Here is a 23954-nt window from a genome sequence, read left to right as displayed (position 1 = left end):
GACAGGGACTCACGCTGTGGCAGAGAGCGGGGCCGCACAGGGGTGAGGCTCTCTTTGCAGCAGGAAAACGATGTATGTGTTGTCCTGGCCACGCTTGGCCATCTCTGGCAGGGTGCCTGGCACACAGTAGGGGCTCCATAAATACTATTTCCTTCCCTTCTTTTTCCTGATGGAATAGGTACGAATTTTTTTTTTAATCTTCCTGATACACGTTATCACCAGGTAATCAAACCCAGGGAGGCTCATGGCAAAAAGCCTGATCTTGAGAGTTCATGCCCTCGCCAGAGCAACTATTAACAGCATCCCCTCCACACACACGCCCAGTGACAACTCTGAGCTAAGCGGTTATCATGGTAACAGAAGGAGACACTTGAGTCTCCATTTTTCTCTCTCTGACTCATGGACACCTGCCAGGTAGCAGATGGCCTGTGTGGACAATTACCTTCATTTTGCTGCAGTGTATTCAAAATAAACAAACTGGCCTCTTTGCTGCCGATTTTCAGAGGCCCACTCAGAAAAACAACAACAACAACAACAACAAAACCCCAAGGAAACAACATTGGGAGAAAGGAAATACAAGCCTGAAATTTAGATGAGGCAACCGTGAACATACAGAGATGGGATGTGTAGAGAATGGACTTTGTATGTTTTTTTCTTTAACAAAAAGTTAAAGACAAACAAACAAAAAAACAACCCAAGACTATTTTGAGTTGGTGCTGATGGTGGCTCTGCTGGGAAAATGCAGCTGTCTCATCGAATGTGGAAGTAAAAGGAGAGGGATTATCTGATGCTGCAATGTCTGTCCTGCTGCAAGATTTGAAAATAATTGCCTAACATGACAAGAGCTAAGACTCTGGGGAGTCAGGCCCAGCGATGGAGGTGAGCACACAGGAGAACAGGTTTGAGGAGAGAAGAAAGACAGTCACGTGGCAGTAAGCAAAGCAGAGTTCCCTCTGGGGTGAATTAGAAACAGGTAAAGAACATACCTGGAAACCTTCCTCCCTCCCCAGAGTGTCTACCTCTGAGTGTCAGGGCAGTGCAGCTTTTAAGGATGAACTTGGCTTCTAAACTCCCGAGAGAAGGGCCAGAGAGTTTGATGATGTGTCTTAGTATACATTTATGGTGTGTGTCTGCTGGAAGGATGGGGCCACCAAAACACCTGTCCTGAGGTCCCTCCGCAGAGGGCAGACACCGGTCTATTCCCACTTCACTCAGGAAACTCGGGGCTTACCCACGACCTGTCACCCCCTGTGGGGTTAACTGCTTTGGATGGGAAACAGCAATGGCAGGATTGGTAGGTTCTGTGATCATGCTGCTGGCAACAGGGAGAAGGTTATGGTTCTCGGTTTTCATGATTCTGCCCCTATTCAATTCGAACTAAATTACATAGAAGACAAAGTTTACCCGAGGCTGAAAAGGGTGGAGGCAAGGTGTCTAGGTATCTTTCTGGGTGGAAGGAAGAAAGCATATTAAGTTCCTGAGACTGTCTAAGACGAACAACCTCTTAAAACTCACCATAAACCCAAAGATCAAAAGCGAGTTGAAATTTAAACTTTTAGATAGGGAAGCTCATAAATTCCAAGACTAGAATTACCCTCTTTCTGTTTGTTTCTCCTAGTTTGCCCAGGTCTATTTGAAAATGGTGTCCCATTAGTTCTCATCATAGGATTTCAAAGCTAGTTCTCAGCAAAACGATCCGGGACCTCACTGAGGGAAAAATCCTTATAAATGAATACCAAACACTGAGATTGTGTATTAGAAACCAAAAGACGACAGGATTCCAAGAGAGCAGAGTCCTTAATGCAGACATGAATTCAATGATGGGTCAGGCAGAACCTATCAAAGATATTTTAAAGTTCAGTGAGTCAAATTCAAATGCTGCTTCTGGGTAAGTAAGTAAAACTTGTATGATGAGGTGGGGTACCTGATCCAGCACTTCCACTCTTTGTTGAGTCCCTGTTCTATATGAGAAGGTGGTTAAAATCCAGGCTTAGCAGTCAGGTGGACCTAGTTTGGATTCCAGCTCTGCCACTGACTAGCTGTGTAACTTGGGCAACTTCCTTAACCTCTCTGGGCTAAGATTCTTCACATGTAAAGTGGAGATTAAGTGCATCTTCACAGGTTAGTGAGGATGTACATAAGATGCTTCACATGCTGGCACATGGGGTACGACCTGCCACGATTCCATTTCGACAGGTACAAAGTAGTGGTATAAAGGGGCAAGGTCTCCACTCTCCACAGGTTCACAGCCTCCTGGGCAATTTGGCATGTAAGCAGCTGGCCTACAAAGGAGGATGAAATAGCAGAGGTACAAAGGAAAAGGAACATAGAGGCAAGAGGGTTTAACTCTGACCTTCCAGAACAGGGTAAGGTTTCACAGGCAAGGTGGCATCTGAGAGCGTCTTGGATGGTATAATTTCAATAGGCGGAAGTGGCTGAGGAAGGGCAATCCAGGTGAGGAAAGGGCACAGGAGCTCCCCGAAGAGAGGAGGCTGGGTGGGGCGGCGGCGGGGTAGGGAGCATGTGGGGACACTAGCATGCAGGGAGCACAGAAGATACATGGTGGGAAAGACACGTGTGGGCCACAATCGTCTAGAACCTTAAATAAATGGTCATCAGGTTTATTTACTAGGCCATGGATGGGCAAACTACAGCCCATGGCCAAGTCCAGCTCGCCACCTGCTTTTTTAGTCTGTGAGCTAAGAATGGTTTTCACATTTTTAAGTGGTTTTATTTTAAATGGTTATATAAGTCCTTACATAATGCCTTTGATTTGGTTCACAAAGCCTAAAATGTTTACTACCTAACTCTTTAAGAAAAAGCTGGGTGCCCCTGCTATGAGCAATGGCAGAGGGAGTCTGTGAAGGCTTCCGAGGAGGGGTTGGTGTGGTCAGTCTGGTCAGATTTAGGAGTCTGGCTGGATTTAGGAGTCTGGCTCTGAGGCAAAGTGGAGATTGGATTGAGAAGCAGCAGACAAGGATTCAGGTGACAGATGATGGAGGCTGGAATGAAGAATGGTGACAGGAACTGGGAGGAGAGGGACATAAGCAAGCTTTTGGAGAAAAACTTGACTAGACTTTGGTAACTGAGTGGGGAAAGCAGGGGACTGGAAGAGAGCATGCATGTGGGGATTGCTGGCAATGACATTAACAGAAGCAGGGCATGTGGACAAAGGGGTGATTCGTGGGGAAAGGTGACTAGAAATCTTTCACCATCCATCCCATATCTAAACCTGAGAATAAGGGATGCCAAGAATGCTGCAAAGGCTCAGACTAGTATCAGACAGAAAGGTTCTCGGATCCTAGTTCACCTACCGGGGATGTAATCTGGGCCCCTTGCAGTGGAAACTCAGAGCCCTAACCACTGGACAGCCAGGGAGGTCCCAAGCAGTGCTTTTTCACTGGGGATAACTGTACCTGATAGGAACCTGGTGGGGGCATATCACTGGGATTTAGTAGGTGGAGATCAAGGATGCTGCTAGACATTCTATAATATACAGAACACTCCTCACCGCCCCCCCCCTACTACACACACACACACACACACACATATATACACACACAAGTAATCTGCCCCAAATGTCCATAGTGCTGAGGATGAAAATGTGGTTGAGGGTGAGAGCATTATGAGGTCCTAAAGAGAGTGGCCTGCCCAGGGCCTCTCTTCCCAAATGGTGAGCTGCTATGGAAGGAAGTGGGGGCCACCACTAGCTTCAGATCAGGTTAGAAACTTCAAGGGGCCAAGAATAAACTCTGAGACTCTTCTGCACATTTGGGAACTGTCCGGGGGCAGCTATAGGCCTGAGAGTCTCCTGGATTCTCGCTTGGTTTCCTGAGATCTGAGCTGGTTAAATATAGGAGCTGAAATTTGAAATACGAAAGCAGTGGATAAATATTGAATATTATATATAAGTTAATATGAAATATATAGTAATAAAAGCATGGAAGGATTTAGAGTTAGCCAGCTTTGAAGAGCAATAATGAGTTGGCATGGGTTCTTATTAAAGATACCACTTTAATGGCTGAGTAATATTCCATTGTATACATATACCACATCTTCTTTACCCATTCCTCTGTCAAAGGACATTTAGTTTGCTTCATGTCTTGGCTGTTGTAAACAGTGCTGCAGTGAACACTGGGGTGCATTTACCCTTTCGGATCATGTTTTTCTCTGGATATATGCCCAGGAGTGGGACTGCAGGGTCATACAGTAGTTCTATTTTTAGCTTTTTAAGGAACCTCCATACTGTTCTCCATAGTGGCTGAATTAAAAGTACCACTTTAGCTGCAGGTAACTGTCTTTCTGCATTGTCTATAATTTTATAAAGCATGCTTCTATATTTCTTTCTTCTCTTTTTTTAAGCATTGGGCAATCTACACTGCACCGCCAAATGGGAGTAATTCTACTTGCCAAATTATGATTAGCAGCAAATGGAGAAGAGTGCAAAGGAGTCTCCCATACTCTTTATAATATGATTCTTTGGCTGAAATTAAACAGATATTCATTTCAGTTAAGGATGCCAAGCCAGGAAGCTCCCTACCTTGGCACTGCTGTTAATTTGGAACATCAGAACCAGCCTGAAGTCAGCTATAAAACCCTAGAGATTGGTATGGCATCAGGATGCATGGAAACGCTGACAGATGCTCTCCAAGTGGAGGGTCATGGATTCAATCGCATGCCAAGTGAGGATGCCGAGTGAGGTCTCACGGAAATAAGAGTGTAGGGAACCTTTTTTCTGCGGAAGGCATCCCAGAATCCCAGAGCTAAGCCAAAAGAGAGGGATCATGGAAGAAGTTGATGTTGTTTTCTTAGGATGCTTTATTTTGTCTAGAGAAGTGGAAGGGAGAAGGTTGGTATGATAAACCCTGGGGAAGGAGTTGGTTAGAGGGCCCAGGAAATGAATGGAAAGTCAGAGGGTTTCAAAGTCACAAAAGGAAACATCAGTCAAATGAACCCAAGAGGATTTCCATAGACCCTTCTTGGTTCATAGGCTTTCTCCAAATACACCGATTGGTATCAGTGATGAAAGGATCAAAGAATTGTGGACTGGAAATCTATAGATGAGAAAATTGAGGTTTGTAAAGGTTACATACATGGTGAGACAGAAAAGACATGAGGTTTTGTAACAATCTATTCACATGCAACTCTGTAAGGTAAACTCCTTATTTAACTCCTTCCTTTGTTGAGGTGACACCAGTGGGGGTGGGGTTCAGCAGGTTGGACAAGAAGACAAAAGTCCATCTTTCAGAGCTGTCTACACTCTGCCGTACTGAAATTTTCCTTTACAAGGTTGCTACCTTATTGTCAAATCCTTGTCTTAATTGCCTTATTAATTTTCTCCTTGAAACTTTCTGGTTTTTCATGAGAACCCACAATCCTACCTCCTCTTTATTCTTTTTGTCTACAATGGATTTTGCTGTGTTTATGGGTTAAACTCTAATTTTATGTTGCTAGCCCTGTTTCTCCACTAAATTTCCAGCAGCGTAACCCCAAGTATCTCTAATAGACCAAACGAAAAGCTTGACTGTCTGCCTACTTTTTGCAGCTCGGTATGTACACCATCAGATCCAAGTCCCTTTCCTGTATCTCACATCATCTTCCCGGTTCAATTTTTTCTAAGTCAATTTCCCAGGCTCTTGGGCTCAAAACCTAGAAGTTACCTTCTTTTCTGTTGATGAGACCCAGACTGTAGTATTCTGGGGGGTAGATATTATGTCCTAGGCTACTGGAGGGCAAACTTCTCCAGCTTGGTGTGTAGAAACCTTTTCCAGAGGCTCTGGTATATATTTTTCATATATCGTATGCATTCTGATCATGAGAGCAAAAGATATAAATATAGTATAGGAGGAAAATAAACCAAGTAGGTAAGGCAACCTTTCAGCTTGTGATTGATGCCAGTGATGAAAAATATTGGGGGTGCTGCAAACAGCCAAAGCTATTACCCTAATATTTTCAGGCTATAAGCTCTCTCTGTTTAAGGAGTTTGGGGGAAATGAAATGTAAGTACCTATTTTTCAATATTGCTATGACATTTTCTTTTGGAGAAAACAAACAAAAAACCCCAACAAGCTACCAGGTGCCTAAAGTAAGTACAGGAGCCAAGACTGGTGAATGTGACCATGTTTGAAGACTTTCATGAGGCCATCTATGGGAAGATGTACAAAGAGTGGGACTGGGAACCAGGCTAAGGGTTTGGGGCATGGTCAGAGTTCAGCACCTTGGTCTTTGTTTACCAAAATCCATTAGCGCAGCTGGCCAACTTGGAAGGGAGGGCAGCAATGGTGCCTAAGGCTCTGGTTATCACTGACCTGGCTTGTGTTTCTGAATATAGGGCATCATGCCAACCATGAAATAATGTTCATACTATTTGAGGGTGGTATTTGCGTAGGATTTCTCTTTTGATCCTCCAAAAGGCCAAGCTCACCCACTGCTCAAATGAACATATGTAATAAGACATTGCTTGAAGATTAAATAAATAAATGGCAATCCTTTGCCTGTCAGGAAGCAGAAGACTCGGGCTTCTGTTGCAGACTATAGTGGGGCCAAGGAATTCCAGCAAATTTTTTAAGAGGCATGTGAATGACTTTGCAGTGAAACTGCGTTCAAAGATGAAGTGAACCAAGAGGGAAACCGACCCACGAACACATCAAGGGGTTCACCAATAATCTCTTTAATGGACAATGAGGAGGGTTTTATTTGTTGCTGTTTAGCCTTTTTTTGGTAAGTACTTTCTCTTAAACTTACAAAGTTAACATTCATGAGGTTTGTCCTGGCAGAATCACAGGTCAACCATGGCTGTATTTGGTGAAGCCATGGTCAGAGAAGGGGGCTTCTGAGAGCTAGCCCACACCATGCTTTCTCTGGTTTAGTTATGTGGGGGTGGTTGTCTGGTTCTGGAAATCAGAAAGGGCCTGGGGCAAGATCCAATTGATATCCCAACTGTCTGAAGTAGAGGCATGTTCTCTTAGTGAAATCCCCAAGATCCTCTAATTACATAATTTTCAGATTACCACCTATATAACTCTCCTGATCACTACTCTTCGAATTGGGATCAAGGTCACCCTTGTCCCCTATCCTTATGCATTACTGTCTACAGTCTTTAACTCTGATGCTGATCTGTATATAAAAAGTAATGATCTTCTAATAGAAGGAGCTGGAGAAATGTTTAAAGGAATACACGCTACATGAGTAAAGTGAACTGTTGCCTTGGATAGCTCATTTTATCTGGCATTAGCAATGCAGCAGTGAAATTTTATGGAATGCTGAGAAAAATGGACCCTTAAGGTGTCCCTAGAATAAATCTATACACTGAAATCCCTCCAGAGTATGACTGGGAGACTGTTTGACCTTGAGGGAGTAGTCCACAGTTCAAGGCCACTATCAAAGCAGGGTTTTCACCAGTCTGCTACTACTTTAGTGTACCCCTCTGTACCACACTTCTGGTTATGGGCACTGGGTTCTTACTAAGCAATGCTCAAAGTATTTTCAATGGATACAAACAACTACAGGTATCCTGAATTTTAAAGATTATTTGTGCTTAAAAAAGAGAGGATGCTCTTACTCCACATAATCTATCTGTTCTTTAGAGAGAAATAGTAACAGAGTTAATAAAAATACTAATGTATTGGCTTGTTCTTCCTATTCTTTTGGTAATGCTGAAAATTGTTTTTCTGATTCTTTTTATAAAGGACATTTGTGAACCATCATTTAGTCCCTTGGATAGATCTACCTATTATACGGAAGTACCTTGAGCAAAATTACTGCTTAGGTTCTTGAACCAGTTATGTCCCTTACAAAAAAACCTATAAATTTACACAGTTTTTAAGTCAATATCTTATACATTTGGTTAATACAAGCTTTCATTCAGCAACTATTTATTGAGTATCTGCCATGGGGCAGGCGCTGGGCTAGTGGCTAGGGGATGCGGTAGTGAAAAAGGCAGACAAGGCCCTTTAATTATGGTCTGACGGTTATCATCGGCCTGATTAACCCTGACTCAACCGATATAATCTAATTCCTGGGTCTGTTAAACTGTAGGGTATATCATGGGTCGAACAGTCACTCAGTGAAGTCTTATCTAAAACAGCCAGGCAGTTCTACCCTTAATTACAAACCTAAGATCTGAGAAAAAAGAAGGGGGAGGAGGAAGGAAGGGGGAGAGGAAAAGACAGAAGAATTATCAGCTGAGGTACTAATGTCACAAAAGTACTGGAAAAGTGGAGGAGGCTGAAGGTAGAACCACAGCCCCCAAATCATAGTTAAGGTCAGTTATCATCCATTTCCCTCAAATTCCCCAAAAACTAAAATAATCCCTGAAAGGGAAGAAGGTAAATAGTATAAAGAGTTCTCTATAATGGATTTACAGAGCCAGTGTGGGGAAGGATGTCTAGTAAATTCTTCATTTAAAAAATCTTATAATTATTTTACAACCCATACAGGGTAATGCATTTTGATAGAGAAGAAATTAAGCTCTACCAGTCTGAACCCGGGAGGAAGAAAGGTTGACGACTTAGTTCTGTGGTAAATACCTTTTGGTGCTTTGATCAATAATGATACAGATTAAAGCAGATGCCTGAGTTCTAAAGCTGTATGGTCTTCCCAGCTGTACATGTTACAAATATTGGTGAACTAGGAAAAACCAGTCCATTCAAATTTGTACCTCACTGAGAAGGCAATGGCAACCCACTCCAGTACCCTTGCCTGGAAAATCCCATGGACGGAGGAGCCTGGTAGGCTGCTGTCTATGGGGTTGCACAGAGTCGGACACGACTGAAGCGACTTAGCAGCAGCAGTAGCTAAGTCTTAGGTGGGTCCAGTTTAAACCTGTGATGCAGACAGAGGAAATTTCTACCTGTATGCACAAAGCAGGATGTCTTATCTCACATCACAGTGGAGAAGGATGAGGGAAAAACAATTTGTATCAATTCATGCTCTGGACAGTCCCCTGGGACAGTGAGGACTACACTGTGAGCTCAGGACCTCAGCGACCAAGAACTCCCAACACACGTACACAAGTGGCTTGTTCACGGCAGGCTCCAGAGATCTGGGTCTAGCTTCTCATTTTGCCAGTCTCAAGGAGAGTATGATCTCACACACGATCAAAGGTCACTGGAATGAACACGTTGTTATTTAATCCCCTGTCGGCTCAAGGTCAGCTTTAAATTGACCTGAGAAGTAATATGCCAGAAGTGATCATTTCTGATTCTTGGACTACACAGTAATCCATAAAATTTTTTAAAAATGAAGTGTCTCTTGGAAGCCCTTACTGCTGCCATTAAAATAAATATCCACCATGTTTGTCCTCCTCTGAATGGTGTTCTCAGTAAGTTATGGGGTGTTCTTGATCACATACTTTGCTGGCACATTCAGAGTGGGCTCAGGAGATGCTAGTCTGGGTGGACAGTTGGAAGAAGTTCCCAGCAAACAGTTTCAGCTATAAAGCACATCCCTGGGCATTACCAGCACCTGCTTTTCTAATTCTTCCAAACAAACTGGAGGATCATCAGTTCAGTTCAATTCAGTTACTCAGTTGTGTCTGACTCTTTGAGATGCCATGGACTGCAGTATGCCAGGCCTCCTTGTCCATCACCAACTCCCAGAGTTTACTCAAACTCATGTCCATTGAGTTGGTGATGCCATCCAAACATCTCATCCTCTGTCATCCCCTTCTCCTCTTGTCTTCAGTCTTTTCCAACATCAGGGTCTTTTTCAATGAGTCAGCTCTTCCCATCAGGTGGCCAAAATATTGGAGTTTCAGCTTCAGCATCAGTCCTTTTGATGCATATTCAGGACTGATTTCCTTTAGGATGGACTGGTTGGATCTCCTTGCTGTCCAAGGGACTCCTAAGAGTCTTCTCCAACGCCACAGTTCAAAAGCATCAATTCTTCGGCGCTCAGCTTTCTTTATAGTCCAACTCTCACATCCATACATGACTACTGGGAAAACCATTGCTTTGACTAAATGGACCTTTGTTGGCAATGTAATGTCTCTGCTTTTTAATACGCTGTCTAGGTTGGTCATAACTTTCCTTCCAAGGAGCATCTTTAAATTTCATGGCTGCAGTCACCATCTGCACTGATTTTGGAGACCAAGAAAAAAAAACATCTCTCACTGTTTCCATTGTTTCCCCATCTATTTGCCATGAAGTGATGGGACTGGATGCCATTATTTGAATGTTGAGTATTAAGCCAACTTTTTCACTCTCTTCTTTCACTTTCATCAAGAGGCTCTTTAGTTCTTCATTTTCTGCCATAAGGGTGGTGTCATCTGCATATCTGAGGTTACTGATATTTCTCCCAGCAATCTTGATTCCAGCTTGTGCTTCATCCAGCCCAGCATTTCTCATGATGTACTCTGCATGGAAATTAAATAAGCAGGGTGACAATATACAGCCTTGATGTACTCCCTTCCTGATTTGAAACCAGTCTGTTGTTCAATGTCCAGTTCTAACTATTGCTTCCTCACATGCATACAGATTTCTCAGGAGGCAGGTCAGGTGGTCTGGTATTGCAAACTCTTTAAGGATTTTCCAGTTTGTTTTGATCCACACAAGCAAAGGCTTTGGCATAGTCAATAAAGCAAAAGTAGATGTTTTTCTGGAACTCTCTTGCTTTTTCGATGATCCAGCGGATGTTGGCAATTTGATCTCTGGTTCCTCTGTCTTTTCTAAATCCAGCTTGAACATCTGGAAGTTCATAGTTCACGTACTGTTGAAGCCTGGCTTGGAGAATTTTGAGCATTACTTTGCTAGTGTGTGAGATGAGTGCAACTGTGCGGTAGTTGGAGCATTCTTTGGCATTGCCTTTCTTAGGGATTGGAATGAAAACTGATCTTTTCCATTCCTGTGGCCACTGCTGAGTTTTCCAAATTTGCTGGCATATTGAGTGCAGCACTTACACAGCATCATCTTTTAGGATTTGAAATTACTCAACTGGAATTCCATCACCTCCACTAGCTTTGTTCATAGATGCTTCCTAAAGCCTTGACTTCGCATTCCAGGATGTCTGGCTATAGGTGAGTGATCACACCATCATGATTATCTGGGTCATGAAGATCTTTTTTGTGTAGTTCTTTTATGTATTCTTGCCACCTCTTCTTAATATCTTCAGTTTCTATTAGGTCCATATCACCATATCATTTCTGTCGTTTATTGTGCCCATCTTTGCATGAACTGTTCCCTTGGTATCTCTAATTTTCTTAAAGAGATCTCTAATCTTTCCCATTCTATTGTTTGTTATTGTAGGATCATACTTCCCTGAAATTAAGTGTGGTCATATGTCTTGCTTTGACCAATGGAACAGAGTGGAAGTGATATGTGTCACTTCTTGGGAAAAGCATTTAAGGGCTGGGCTTGACCTTCCATCCTGATCATTTACTGCTTTGCCCATGTGAATGTTCCCAGTGATACAAAGGTGCCATAGGATGAAAGTAATGCATGATGTGTAAGTGAGGAAAACACAAAACAAATAAAGCAAAGACAAAAACAAGATTTTGTTACTTTAAAGCTATTGAGATGTATGGGCTTGTTGCCTACTCTGACTTCATCTTTGTCTTCTTTCCCTCTTTTTGACAGTCTCCTTTTCTCTTTTCTTGCCTCCTCCCCTCATTACTCACCTCTTCCATCCTTTCCCTATGATTCCATTGCTCTCTTAACTGGAAATAATAGTAAATATAATGTTTTATATTCCTATTCTTAATTTAAAACATGGATAAATTTGCTTTTTGAATAAGAAATGAGTACACTGAATGACATATTTCACTTAAAAAAAAAAGCCTTGAGGTTAAATTAAAAATCAGATTTAGCTTGTATAAAAAAATGTATGCTTTGAAAACCTGACTATATTATATAAACATATGGTGTTACCATTGTTGATATACCCTCGGTTGATTCCAATGTGGGTTAGTGGCTATCAGGAAAAATAAAAACAAACATAAACCTTCCCTAAACACCAAGCAGCTCAGAAAAACCAGAGATCCCGCTGGAGTAGTTCTGAACAGGAAATCACTTACAGCATGATCAACCACTTAGCTTTCATTGGTAACTTTGTTAAGAAGGCTGCTGGAGCTGGAACACCGAGAAGACTATTTAAGACTAAAGAACATCTAAAGTTATCAAAGGAACTTTGATGCACATCTTCATGCACAGTCATTCACAACATAGTATTCAGCCCCGAGGTCACCCCCACCATCCTGAAAGTTTTTTCAAGCAATTAAAGTCACCCTAATCATGAAGCAGCAGAGAACATAAGTGCAATTATAGCCTGGCTAATCATGCATATTTAAATAAACACAATAGATGTGTACTCTGAAGACAAATTCAACAAGCTCTGGTTTCAAATAAGAACATGCACTATTAGGTAAACATGACGAGGGCTTTCAGGCCATTTGACAACACCAGGGAGAGAACTGATGAGGGCTGTACACAAGACCAACCGCAGAAATGATCTGGATGCAGGGAGGAGAGGAGAAAGTATGCAACAGTTACATGAGAAAAAGAAGAACATGCAAAGGAAGCAAGAGGTGGAGAATTCTGAAGTTCACTTACTGCCTGTTTTTGCTCTTCCTCCTAGAGGTGGTGAAGATGAAAAAAACAGTAGAGGGAAAAAAGGAGAGAAATTAATGCCCATCACCACAAACATCTGGAAAAAAGTGACAGAACAGGGCAAACCAGGTCAGACCCCTGGGTTCAGAGACCCAAGAGCCTGACCACCATCAGAGCGTCATCAGGTGGACAGTGCAAATGGCAAGTTTATGCCACATCCAGTTCTTTAAATGCTAACTTCTAGAGTTAGAAGGAAAGAACCGCATAAAGCCTCTAGTCCAACTTCCCCTTTTATACACAAAAAAGACCTGACTTGCCCAGGGTTACATCACTATTTGAGGTGAACTGAAAGAAGCAGCTCAACCATGACTCAAAAGCTCAATGATCATTCTGTTTCACCATTCACAATATTCACATGTGTTTAGATACACATCTCTATGCCAGTGGTTCTCAAAGTGCAGAATACAGACCAAGCAGCAGCAGCATCACCTGGAAACTTGTCAGAGATGCGTGCTTTGCCCCGTATCCCCCTAGACCAATAGAATCAAAATCCTTGGGGGCGAGGGCAGCACTGTTTCATGAGCCCTTCAGCGGATTCTGAATCCTGCTAGTTTGAGAACTAGTGCTCTTAAGAACTTCCCAGACACTAGAGATTCCATCTGACCACAGACTCTTTTATTTGGTCTCCTCTCTTCCACGTGTGGAGCTTTTGGTCACTTTGTGGTCCTTCTCAAGGATGCACATGCATCCCCTTCCCTTCCCCCTCTAAACTGGAAACTGCTTCAAGGTGCTAAGAGGCTTTTCAAAGAGTTCTTGACCTGGCTGTCTCATTACTCCAACACAGGTTCGTTTACTCCTCCCTATGCATGAAGTACTAGAAACATGAAGGTAAGGTATGGTCTCTGTCTCTTAGAGCCTTACAGTGATGGTACTCAGAGAAGGCCTTTCCTAACCCTTAGCTCTCAGAAGGCTGCTGTAGACACTGAAGAACGAAGCACAGCGAGGAGGAGATAAACACTTCTGAGTTCCTCTCTCTTCAGTCTTGTGCTTCTAAGTTACTCTGTCTTTTAATGGGTCTCTTCGCTTCCTTTTTCTGTGCCTCATGATGGGTAACTGTGGTCATGACACCTCTGCTCTTTGCTCAAATACACAAATCTAAAAGCTGTTGCAATAGTTCCATTTAAATTGGATCCATCCGTGCAGACTGTCTTTACTAAATATGTGTGTAGGAAGTCTTGGGAATAGATAAGTGATTCTCAGTCTGCAGATCTGGGAGCAATGGTGAGAATGATTTCAGTAAAGACAAGGAATTATAAAAGGGAGAGGAACAGTAAGAATCTGGAGAGAGTCATTTTATTCCTGCAAGGGAGAGACATGCACTGGAAATTATATGAGCACCAACAATCTCTTGAGGAAACTCCAGTTCAGCACCGGAAGATATTCTTCGTTATCAAAGCCCCAGCTGCTAGATGCCTGGCCAAACCTAGAACCACAAGCACCCAGGCAAAGAGGGGCCTGAGTGTTAGCTGAGTTCACCTGAAGAAGTTAGCATCTTCCAGCTTTTGCATCTGGTATGCATGGCTCCAGTTAGAAGGGGTTAGAGTTTTACAGTTGGGTAACGTCCTTCCTGCCTAGTCAGGCTTCCCTGTGAGGCAGCACACTTTTCTCCCATTCATCCGGCAAGGCAAACAGCCACAGAAGAGTTATTAAACAATTCAAAATGTGTTTACTGCTGGCATTAAATGTTGAAATGGAAATTTGCAGGGGAGGGACAGAGCAATCCTGACAAGTTGGAATTGCATCTGAGATCAAAAGACCAGTATATAATGTCTTAGAACTGCTTCTAAGATACTTTATTCTCACTGCTTTCTCCAGGCTGGGTATTGAAGACAACATCACCGTGGCTCAACAAAATAGGGAAGTTCAGAAAGCAAAGTTTCATGTTTGCACATTTGTGACTCTGCTCTATAAAATTTATCTAACGACATAAGATCGTGATAATTTGCAGTAGATGTATGCCAGGTTAGGATGGGCTGAGTAGACAGGGCAGTGTTTCTAGGACTCAGAGAGCCCCCATGTGCATTGGGATTGGCAGAGACTTTGGTTAAGTGTTACTTAGGATGCTGTTTAATCCAAATTCACCAAAGTTAATCAGATAAAGGCCCTGTCAACATAATAAACAGGTCAGATATAAAGTCTTAGAACCTTCTTGTTATCAATTAGTTGGGGTCCGTAAAGATTGACTGATGACAAGTCAGGCATAGGAGCCAAGTTGATTTAAAGGGGAGTAACAATGCCTTAATTATAAAGTACAAATCTAGGATTGCTCCAGTTACCTGAAAATATGGGAGACCCATCCATGTGGGGGATATCTGGCTCAGTGGCCAGAGGAATGCCACAGCCATTGTAGTCATTGCCATCTATATTTTAAAAATTCATATTCCAAATCTCATTTGCAAATGAGGTTAAAATTTTAAACTACAGAATTCATTTGGTAAATGTATTTCAAAAGCAATATTGGAAAAATGGAAAAAGGGGCAGAAAAATATTGGGAACATGATTTAGAAACAAACACCAACATCCAACTATTTCTGGATCAAATAGGAAGTTTGAGGTAGAGGTTCTCCATATAGACTCATTCATCGAGGGAAAAAACGTAAAGAAAAGATACATTCTGAAACATGGGTACTTGAGTGTCAGTCTGTATTACGTCATTTGGAAAAAAAACAACAATAAGGAGGTGCCTGATACTCCCTGGAGACAGGGACTGAGTCTTAGTCACCATTATATACCACATAGCTGAACAGGACTCTTAGGAACTCAATACGTTTCTGCTAAATAAATGGTTTTTACCCTGCCTTATCCCCCCTCCCCCAAATTTACGATTTTTGCTGAATGAATTAACAAACAATGGTGACACTTCACATGTACGCTTCTTCAAATTATCAATTTTCAGATAAACAGACACAGATATAGTATTTCCCTGGAACAATAAAATTAAAGAATTCCATGTGAAATAGAAACTTACTGTGTGGTATATTTTAATTCATGAGTATCCCAGATCATATGGCTCAACTGTCCATCTGACTAACTACCTACAGCTGTTTTATGAGGGCACTAAATGCGGGCGGACTGAACATCAATGAAAGCAAGACAGTCCTTTGAAATTAAAATTAGAATTCTGAAGGGTACTTTTACTATTTGTTGGTAAATGTGGTTTTCATAGTAGGAAAACATCTTTGAGATTTTAATAGAAGTCAATGATTCCTATGCATAACCTTTTAGGAGTGCATATAATACACAAATTAAGATTATGCTATAACCCTTTTAGGAAGCTGGACACACAAGGTCTGAGATTTTCAACTGTGAATTTTAATCGACGGATTAAAAAAGATGACATTCCTGGTTTATGTTTTCAAATCCTTTCTCCCTTTTTGAATGACCACAGCCCGTCAGATGGATAATGATAAGACATTTAAGAACCTGGGAGGGGATCCTACAAAACAGAGCAGTGAGGTCCTGCTTATTTTACTGAAATTGTAATTAAAAGACAACAGCTGGAAATACAAAGAAACGGAGGGTTTGGGAACAGAGTTGCAGGTATCAGCTCCCTCTGCTTAGGGGTACATAGCAAGGTCAGGGTAATGTACACGGGACCAGGGCCAGGAACTCTGAGGAACACGAAGGCCCATCAGCTGACGGGAAAGCTTTCTGTGATACTTAGGGGAAATGCATTCTGACTTCCCTTCAGTTTGCATAAACATTTTTGCCTTTTACAAAAATCACCCTGGGGTACCTTCCCATTTATGTTCTGGGTAATATCTGAGAACATTTTTCTGAAAGGGAGGTAAATCCCCCATAACCTCCTGTCCTTTGGGTGGACTAACCCCACAACGGTAGAGCTTTCACAGCCCTGTGTAGCTCCAGATGTTGCACCGGCCCAATGTGTTTAAGTTCGCCCCTGCTCTCTTGAGTGGGTGACTGGGTTGCTTAGTTGGGTACTTGACAGCTATTTGATGGATCTGGGCCAGGTTGTAGGCATAAGGTTTTCTTTGAACAAGACCCATTTAGACAATTTCTCAGGAGAAATCCTGCTAACAGGGTTAATGTAGAAACATGTCTCCAAATACCTTAATACCCAGGACCAAAACTAGAAAAAACTTAGCTCAAGACTAAAAGAAATGATTCTCAAGCAAGCCAAAAGTCAGTTCAAAACACAAACACTCCATTTACCCAAGCTGCTAATACCACGAGCTTTATTATTAAAGGACAGGCTGATGATGAAGTTGAAGAAAAGTCTTTCAGCTGACCTGTTCCTGGATTTCCCCTCCAAGTCCAGACCCTTGTCACTCCAGGCCTGAATGATTTCACTTTGTGACCCCATGGCCTGTAGCCTACCAGGGTCCTCTGTCCATGGGATTTTCCAGGCAATAGTCCTAGAGTGGATTGCCATTTCCTTCTCCAGGGGACGGGATCTTCCCAACCCAGGGATTGAACCTGGGTCTCCCACATTGTAGACAGATGCTTTACCGTCTGAGCCACCAGGGAAGCCAATGATTTCACTAGCCTCCTATTATCCTTTAGTTTCTCCTCTTACTGACCTGCTGTGTACATTTTCCTAAAGTATTGTTTTCAAAGCCTTTAATGACTTCACCTTATCACAGGATTAAATCCACCCCGTTAGCCTGGCTTCTGAGGTACTACACACTGGGATTTCCATTCTGGCTTCTAACTGTGACATACCATGAAATACAATGGTTTCAGAGTATAGACAGAAACACAGTAGGAATTTACAGCATAAACAAATGTATCCTGGTATTGCTGCTACAGGGCTGGTAAATATTTCCACTCAGTGCCAGGCAAGCTGTCCAGGTGAGGACATTTAAATGCCAAGCATGCCTTTGCTCTAGGGTATGGGTGCTGTAATATCTTTTTCAATAAAAAGTAGTGAGGACTGAAATTATTCTATATTTTGTCAAGCCCCAATATACCAAACCTAGAGCTATCTGCTATTTTATTGCTCCTAATAGAGCAAAATTATCAATTAGAGTTGGTTTGATTAGGTTGGTTTGACTCCCATGGACGGAGGAGCCTGGTAGGCTGCAGTCCATGGGGTCGCTAAAGGGTCGGACACGACTGAGCGATTTTACTTTCACTTTTCACTTTCATGCATTGGAGAAGGAAATGGCAACCCACTCTAGTGTTCTTGCCTGGAGACTCCCTGGGATGGCGGAGCCTGGTGGGCTGCCGTCATGGGGTCACATAGAGTTGGACATAACTGAAATGACTTACCAGTAGCAGCAGCAAACATGTAGAAGGCAATGGCACCCCACTCCAGGACTCTTGCCTGGAAAATCCCATGGTTGGAGGAGCCTGGTGGGCTGCAGTCCAAGGGGTCACGAAGAGTTGGACACGACTGAGTGACTTCCCTTTCACTTTTCACTTTCATGCATTGGGGAAGGAAATGGCAACCCACGCCAGTGTTCTTGCCTGGAGAATCCCAGGGACGGGGGAGCCTGGTGGGCTGCGGTCTCTGGGGTCACACAGAGTTGGACATAACTGAAATGACTTACCAGTAGCAGCAGCCTCTATAATAGCCTCTTAATAAGCTATTTTAATAGCTTATTAAAATAGCACACAATATTTGGTAAGTAAGCAAGTACACTATTTGAAGCTTTGTCTTAAAAGAAACTTTATATAACTGAGAAATACTCATTTATATATAGCTAATATCTTATTTATAAACATTCTTATTTATTCATAAAAGCACATCATTCTGGTTCTGGTTACTAATTTTTTGTAATTGGGCTTTAATTAGTTAACCCTTTAGCCTCATCCTGTTCTGACATCACAGGGAAGGCAGAAGCTGAGCTGGGGGTGAAGATGGACAAGAAGAACTGAGGTGGGAGGAGGAGCCCAGCCGCTGGTCTTACCTTCAGTAGCTTCATCAGCCCTTCCAGCTGGACCATCAGCTCCCTCCTGCTCTCCTGCAATGCTGACATCCTCTGCTCCAGTTCATCTTTCCTCTGCCTGTCAGAAAGGAAACGTTCATGAGAAATGAAGAGATGAAGCTCTGATACTGGACATATAAAATGGTGATATATCTGTTTTGCCCACTTTATTGCTATGAGAATAGCATGTAAAACTGCCTTCGAAAGTATACATTGCTGTAGAGCAAAAGAGTATTGTTAATATTATTAAAGTCATTTTTAAAATTCTTCAGGAAGTCAAATACTTTATACAAATTAGTTCAAATTTAAATTAACAGTGGAGAAAAATATGTGAAAACTGCTCAGATAAGATGGGATTCAGTTGTCAGTGCTCCCAGAACCACCCATCAGGCTCAGAAAGTGTGACAGAGTTGAGGATGACTCTGTCTCAGAGAACCTGGTTTCCCTGAGGACAGATTTTATGCCATCAAGTCTAGGTCGACCTGTCCAAACCCAAACTTAAGACTTTCCTTCTTAAATGGTTCTCTTTCTCAATTTCCCCATCTCTCCTACTTTTTCTTCTAAGCTTTTATGGCTGAAAAACTTGATCCTCTTTGATGCTTTCCCGTTCATTTCCTAGATTTCATCAGGCACCCAATTCAGATGATTCCTGAATATCACGTGTCTATCTTTCTATTCCTGCTTCTCGGACTTTATCCAAGTATGCTTCATCTCACACATGCAATGGTCTCCTAGCTTGACTAATCCTGATTTCATCTATGATGACTGGGAAAAAGCACTGGAATATAAATCAAGAGATTGAGGCCCACCATTTTACTCACTATGCAACCTTAGACAAGTCACTTAACCTGTCTGAGTCTCAGTTTTCTCTTCTCTAAAATGGAACTAATAACAAATTACTAACAGTAAAATTTTAAAAAGCTTTTTTGATGTGGATCATTTTTAAAGTTTTTATTGAATTTGTTACAATATTGCTGCTGTTTTATGTTTTAATTTTTGGGTGGTGAGGCTTGCGGGATCTGATCTCCCCAACCAGGGATTGCACCCACACTCCCTGCATTAGAAGCTGAAGTCTTAATCACTGGACCACCAGGAAGTCCCTACAGCAGCACTATCTTGAAGATCAAGTAAGATGATGGACATGAAAGCATTCTGTGGCCTTTACAATGCTACTCAAAGGAAAGCTGTACTCCTTTCATCATCTCATGTAATAATCTGAACAGTAGAATTTCTAGCATCACTGACTGCCCTGCATAGCCATTGGCCACTAGTCTGAACTGAGATGTACTGTAAGTGTAACTTACACACTGGATTTAAAAACTTAGTGTGAATTAAAGTAAAATATCACAATAATTTTTAATGTTGATTAAATGTTGAAAAGATAATATTTTAGATTAGGCAGGTTAAATAAAAGAAGTTTTAATGACACCTATTTCCTTTTAGTTTTTCAACATGGTTGTTAGAAAAAGTTTAGTACACAGATGGCTCACACTATACTTCTATCAGAGAGAATACTGCTACAAACTCTACCTACATTTTATCCTCACTTCCTTACTGCCCTTTCTCTTCTGTGTCTGGACGTCCAGCCATGGTTCACTTTTTCCTAAGCAGATGGCATCACTTTACAACTCAGTACTCCCCTGCTCTCTTCCAAATACTATTTATTCCTTAGTGTCCATCCTAAACGTCACTCTTTTCAGGAAACTATTCCTGATTACTTCAGTGGATATCGGATCCTGCTTATTTAATCACTATAGCAACCGGTGCTTCTCTGGGGCACTTAATTTATTTTACCTTGTACTGCTGTCATTCATACCATGATGCAAAATCTTTGAGGTCAGGGGATGAGCCTTACTCATCTTTGCATAAACTGAATGATTAAGAGAATATCATGCATCCAGTGTGGACTCAATTAACATCGTGAACTTAATGAAATCATTATTTGAAGCTCTCGAAGGATTTCCAATGACCTATCACTTAAGGCTCTCAGAATCTGGTCTCAATTATCCAACTAATTTTATCTCCCATCACTGGCACTCTAAAGATTAATTCACTGGATGGCTGAAAACAAATTCTTAGCTTCAAGATTCTTTCCTCTCTCTGAAATGTGTTATATTTATTGGGGAATCTTGCTGAAGCCCAACTCTGTATCTAATCTTAAATGTTTTGTCCCACACTTCATTCAAACCATACCTACCTTTCATGGTTCAGCCCAAATTCCACCACCTTTGGGGGACAAATTGCTTCCAAATTTCTTCTAATATCCACACTACTTATCATTAACATTGTACAGTATTACTTAGTTGATTAGAAATTATTTTATGTTTTGTTTCCAAAACAAGATTATAAATTTTTAAGATAGAATCATTGTCTTCTTGTATTCATACTCCCTAAATTTCCAGTACAGGTATAAACTCAATAAAGAGTTGACTCATTCAATTTTCTAGAAAGTCTTTCTTCCCTGAACCCCCAAGACTGGATGCAGTATTCTTTCTCTGTGCTATGCAGCATCAAATAATTACAATAAAAAATGGCAAAAATGAATGAACTACAGCTATTAATTCTTACAACTACATGGAAGGATCCTAAAGAACAATATTAAGTAGGAAAAATGGCCCAGAAGACTGTATATTAATTTCATTTCAATAAAGCTCAAAAAACAGAAAGCAAAACTAGACACTCTATTGTGTGAACATACAGACATATCTGAAAATACTGTTTAAAAAGCAAGGGAATGATAAAGCAAATTCTGGATAGAGGTTAGCTCTGGCGGGGAAGGCAGAAGGAAGTGAGACAAGATGGGGGCACTTACACAGATGACATGGCTTTAGCAATATGTGAATTCTCAAGTAGGGTGTGGGTTTCTGGGTGTTCATTTTAGCGTTATGTTTCATATCTTACTCATTTGTCTCATATATTATTATAATAACAAATATACCACTAAAAATAATAAAGGGGGAAAAGACAATTTTGGCAGTCAGGATTCATAACCACTAACCCTAAGGATAAAATTCTCTATCTTGTTTTATTATACTAACTGGGTATTGGCAGTTCCTGTATTCATATACATAGATCAAAACCAGAAGGATGTCAGAACCTACAAATGAATCTTGACCTTTATGCGTCGTGTGATAAACAAAAGTTTGTAATATTAATCTAGATGAATTTACCAACTTCTTTCATGGCTAGTAATTCTGAGAAATTAGTTTCTATTCCAAAATTCTAAAGAAACTCTTCTATGTTTTCTTCTAGAAGTTTTAACATTTTTGTCTCCACGTTTCATCCATCTGCCGGTGTTTTTTGTATATAAGTGTGAGAAAGAAAGCCAATATGTGTGTCCTTATGCATGAGCAATTGCTCTAGCACACTTTATTAAACTGTCCCTTTTTTTCAGTGATACAGAAGCTGCTTTTGAGATTAAATACTTTCTGATTTCTCAGAATTTAGACCTTCCTTGGACTTAGATTGAATTCCTGCTTCTTACTGCCTGATGTCACATCGCTGGATTCTGCCCTTTGTCTATTCTTCTAGGTCTACGATTTTTTCAGATCTCTCTAGCATAAAGAAGCCCTTTCAGCACTCCCAGTCCCAGCAACAGTGAAACTAAAGTATGACAGTTTTTTGCTTTTCTAGATACAAGATAGTCACCTGTGTCTGAGCTGAGGTGGAGAAAGAAAGCAGCTAGCTGTATCTTATCGGAGCTGTGCTCCGAGTCAGCAGTTTCTGTTTTCCCGTCCTTCCTGATACGACACCAACTGTGTTGATTTCCCAAATGTGCGACAGCGGACCCAGAGCCACCAAGATCTCAGCCCGACTAAATTCAGAAACTCAAATGAATTTCTTTTTTGGAGAATGGGAATCTCTGTATCTCTAAAGATTTTCTTCTTCACAGCTTAAATTCTTGATGACTTATCTATTAATGACATAAATCTAAACAGAAGGATAATTAGAAAAAAACAATCATCTCTATTCTTTAAGAGACAAAATCATGGCTGGGAAGCTAAATGATCTAAATCAAAGGAAGAACTAAGGAAAGACTTTCAATTCTGTAGAAATCCAGGTGATGGCACATTAGAAATCGACCGTGGGATGCCAAAGGTTACAACCTATGCAAGAATCCACTGTTTGGGAATCCACAGGTCTGGTGAGAATCAAGTCATTCATTTAGTTTCCATAATGGCTTCACTTATGGAAGAAGGTGCACACATCTTTCTAGGACTGATAGGAAATAAGACCCTATGAATGTTGATCCCCAGGAGAAGGGCAACCCACTCCAGTACTCTTGCCTAGAGAATTCCATGGACAGACCATGGGGTCGCAAACAGCCAGACACGATGGAGCGACTAATACACACACACAACGCTGCTTGATCGTGCTCATGTCATACTCTTCTGGAAGATGCCTTCATTCCCCTGAAAACAGCACCAAGTGTGAGCTGAAGCTGCTCTCTACCCCCATCCTGATCCCACATCCTTGGTCTCTCGCTCCTTGAAAGAGTTTATGTTGAAGTGGAAGGTACCCTTTTCTCTGTTGCTGGGAAAGATTGAAGGCAGGAGGAGAAGGGGACGACAAAGGATGAGATGGTTGGATGGCGTCACCGACTTACTTGATGGACATGACTCTGAGCAAGCTTCGGGAATTGGTGATGGACAGGGAAGCCTGGCATGCTGCAGTCCATGGGGTCGCAAAGAGTTGGACACAACTGAGTGACTGAACTGAACTGAACTGAACTGGAAGGTACCACAGCCACAGTGTAAGGGATTCCCACTTGGTTTCACATCTCAGGGGATTTCCCGCCACGGACTCCTGATCTATGAAGTGCTAGAGAACATACTCGAAGGACGGGGAGAGCATTATTCCTTGCCAAGGGTCTCTAAAGTCAGACTAGTTTCAAGATAAGAAGATGGAGTGCAGCACACTGGGCTTCTTAAAACAATCACAGAAGTATAAACACTGCTCTGCTTGGGGTGGAGCTGGAGGCTGGTGTTTACCTAGTTCTGGAATGAAGGCAGGAGATCGCAGAATGATTAATAAAGGAACTCAAACATCTGAAGCAGTAACAGAATGAGTGGAATGCTTCAGCTATTCGTTTTAACATGACTAGATGTAAGGATGAACGGATCCTATCCCACTAGTTTGGTTTCCTGAGACATGAACTCCTATCAGAGCAGGTTATGACGGGGATGGCAGTGCAGGATGCTCACTTACCTCAGGAGCCGCAGCTCGGCCAGCAGCGTGGGGTTCTGCTGGGCTTTCTCCGGGGTGGGCTGGGACGCCTGCTCGTGCTCCAGACGGAGGCGCTGAATCTCCTGCAGGATCTCTCTAGATAGACAGGGTGGGTGAAAGAGATGGCTACGTGATGCTTCACAGCGGTCTCTTTCTCTCTCTTTCCTGTTACAAGTTTTTATTCCACTAGTGCTGCCTCTATCTTGTTCTGAGTGCTTCTGAACAACCAAGACGT

General features: G+C 41.8%; 1 protein-coding gene across 13 annotated transcripts in view; it reads right to left on the bottom strand.

Annotated features, from left to right (window-relative positions):
* DTNB (dystrobrevin beta) overlaps positions 1–23954 on the bottom strand; it is a 241584-nt gene that overhangs the window by 21421 nt on the left and 196209 nt on the right. For 8 of the 13 annotated variants that reach the window (XM_061433109.1, XM_061433112.1, XM_061433114.1 and 5 more), the window contains 3 exons: positions 23702–23815; positions 18476–18572; positions 12546–12566 (listed from right to left, as the gene is read on the bottom strand). In XM_061433109.1, coding sequence (XP_061289093.1) covers positions 12546–12566; positions 18476–18572; positions 23702–23815 — 232 coding nt within the window. The remainder of the gene's footprint in view (positions 1–12545; positions 12567–18475; positions 18573–23701; positions 23816–23954) is intronic. The other 5 variants (XM_061433113.1, XM_061433117.1, XM_061433120.1 and 2 more) reach the window with 1 other exon arrangement.

The sequence above is a fragment of the Bos javanicus genome, chromosome 11, assembly GCF_032452875.1.
Source record: "Bos javanicus breed banteng chromosome 11, ARS-OSU_banteng_1.0, whole genome shotgun sequence".
NCBI classification, from domain to species: domain Eukaryota; kingdom Metazoa; phylum Chordata; class Mammalia; order Artiodactyla; family Bovidae; genus Bos; species Bos javanicus.
This window is presented reverse-complemented; position numbering and strand designations above follow the sequence as displayed.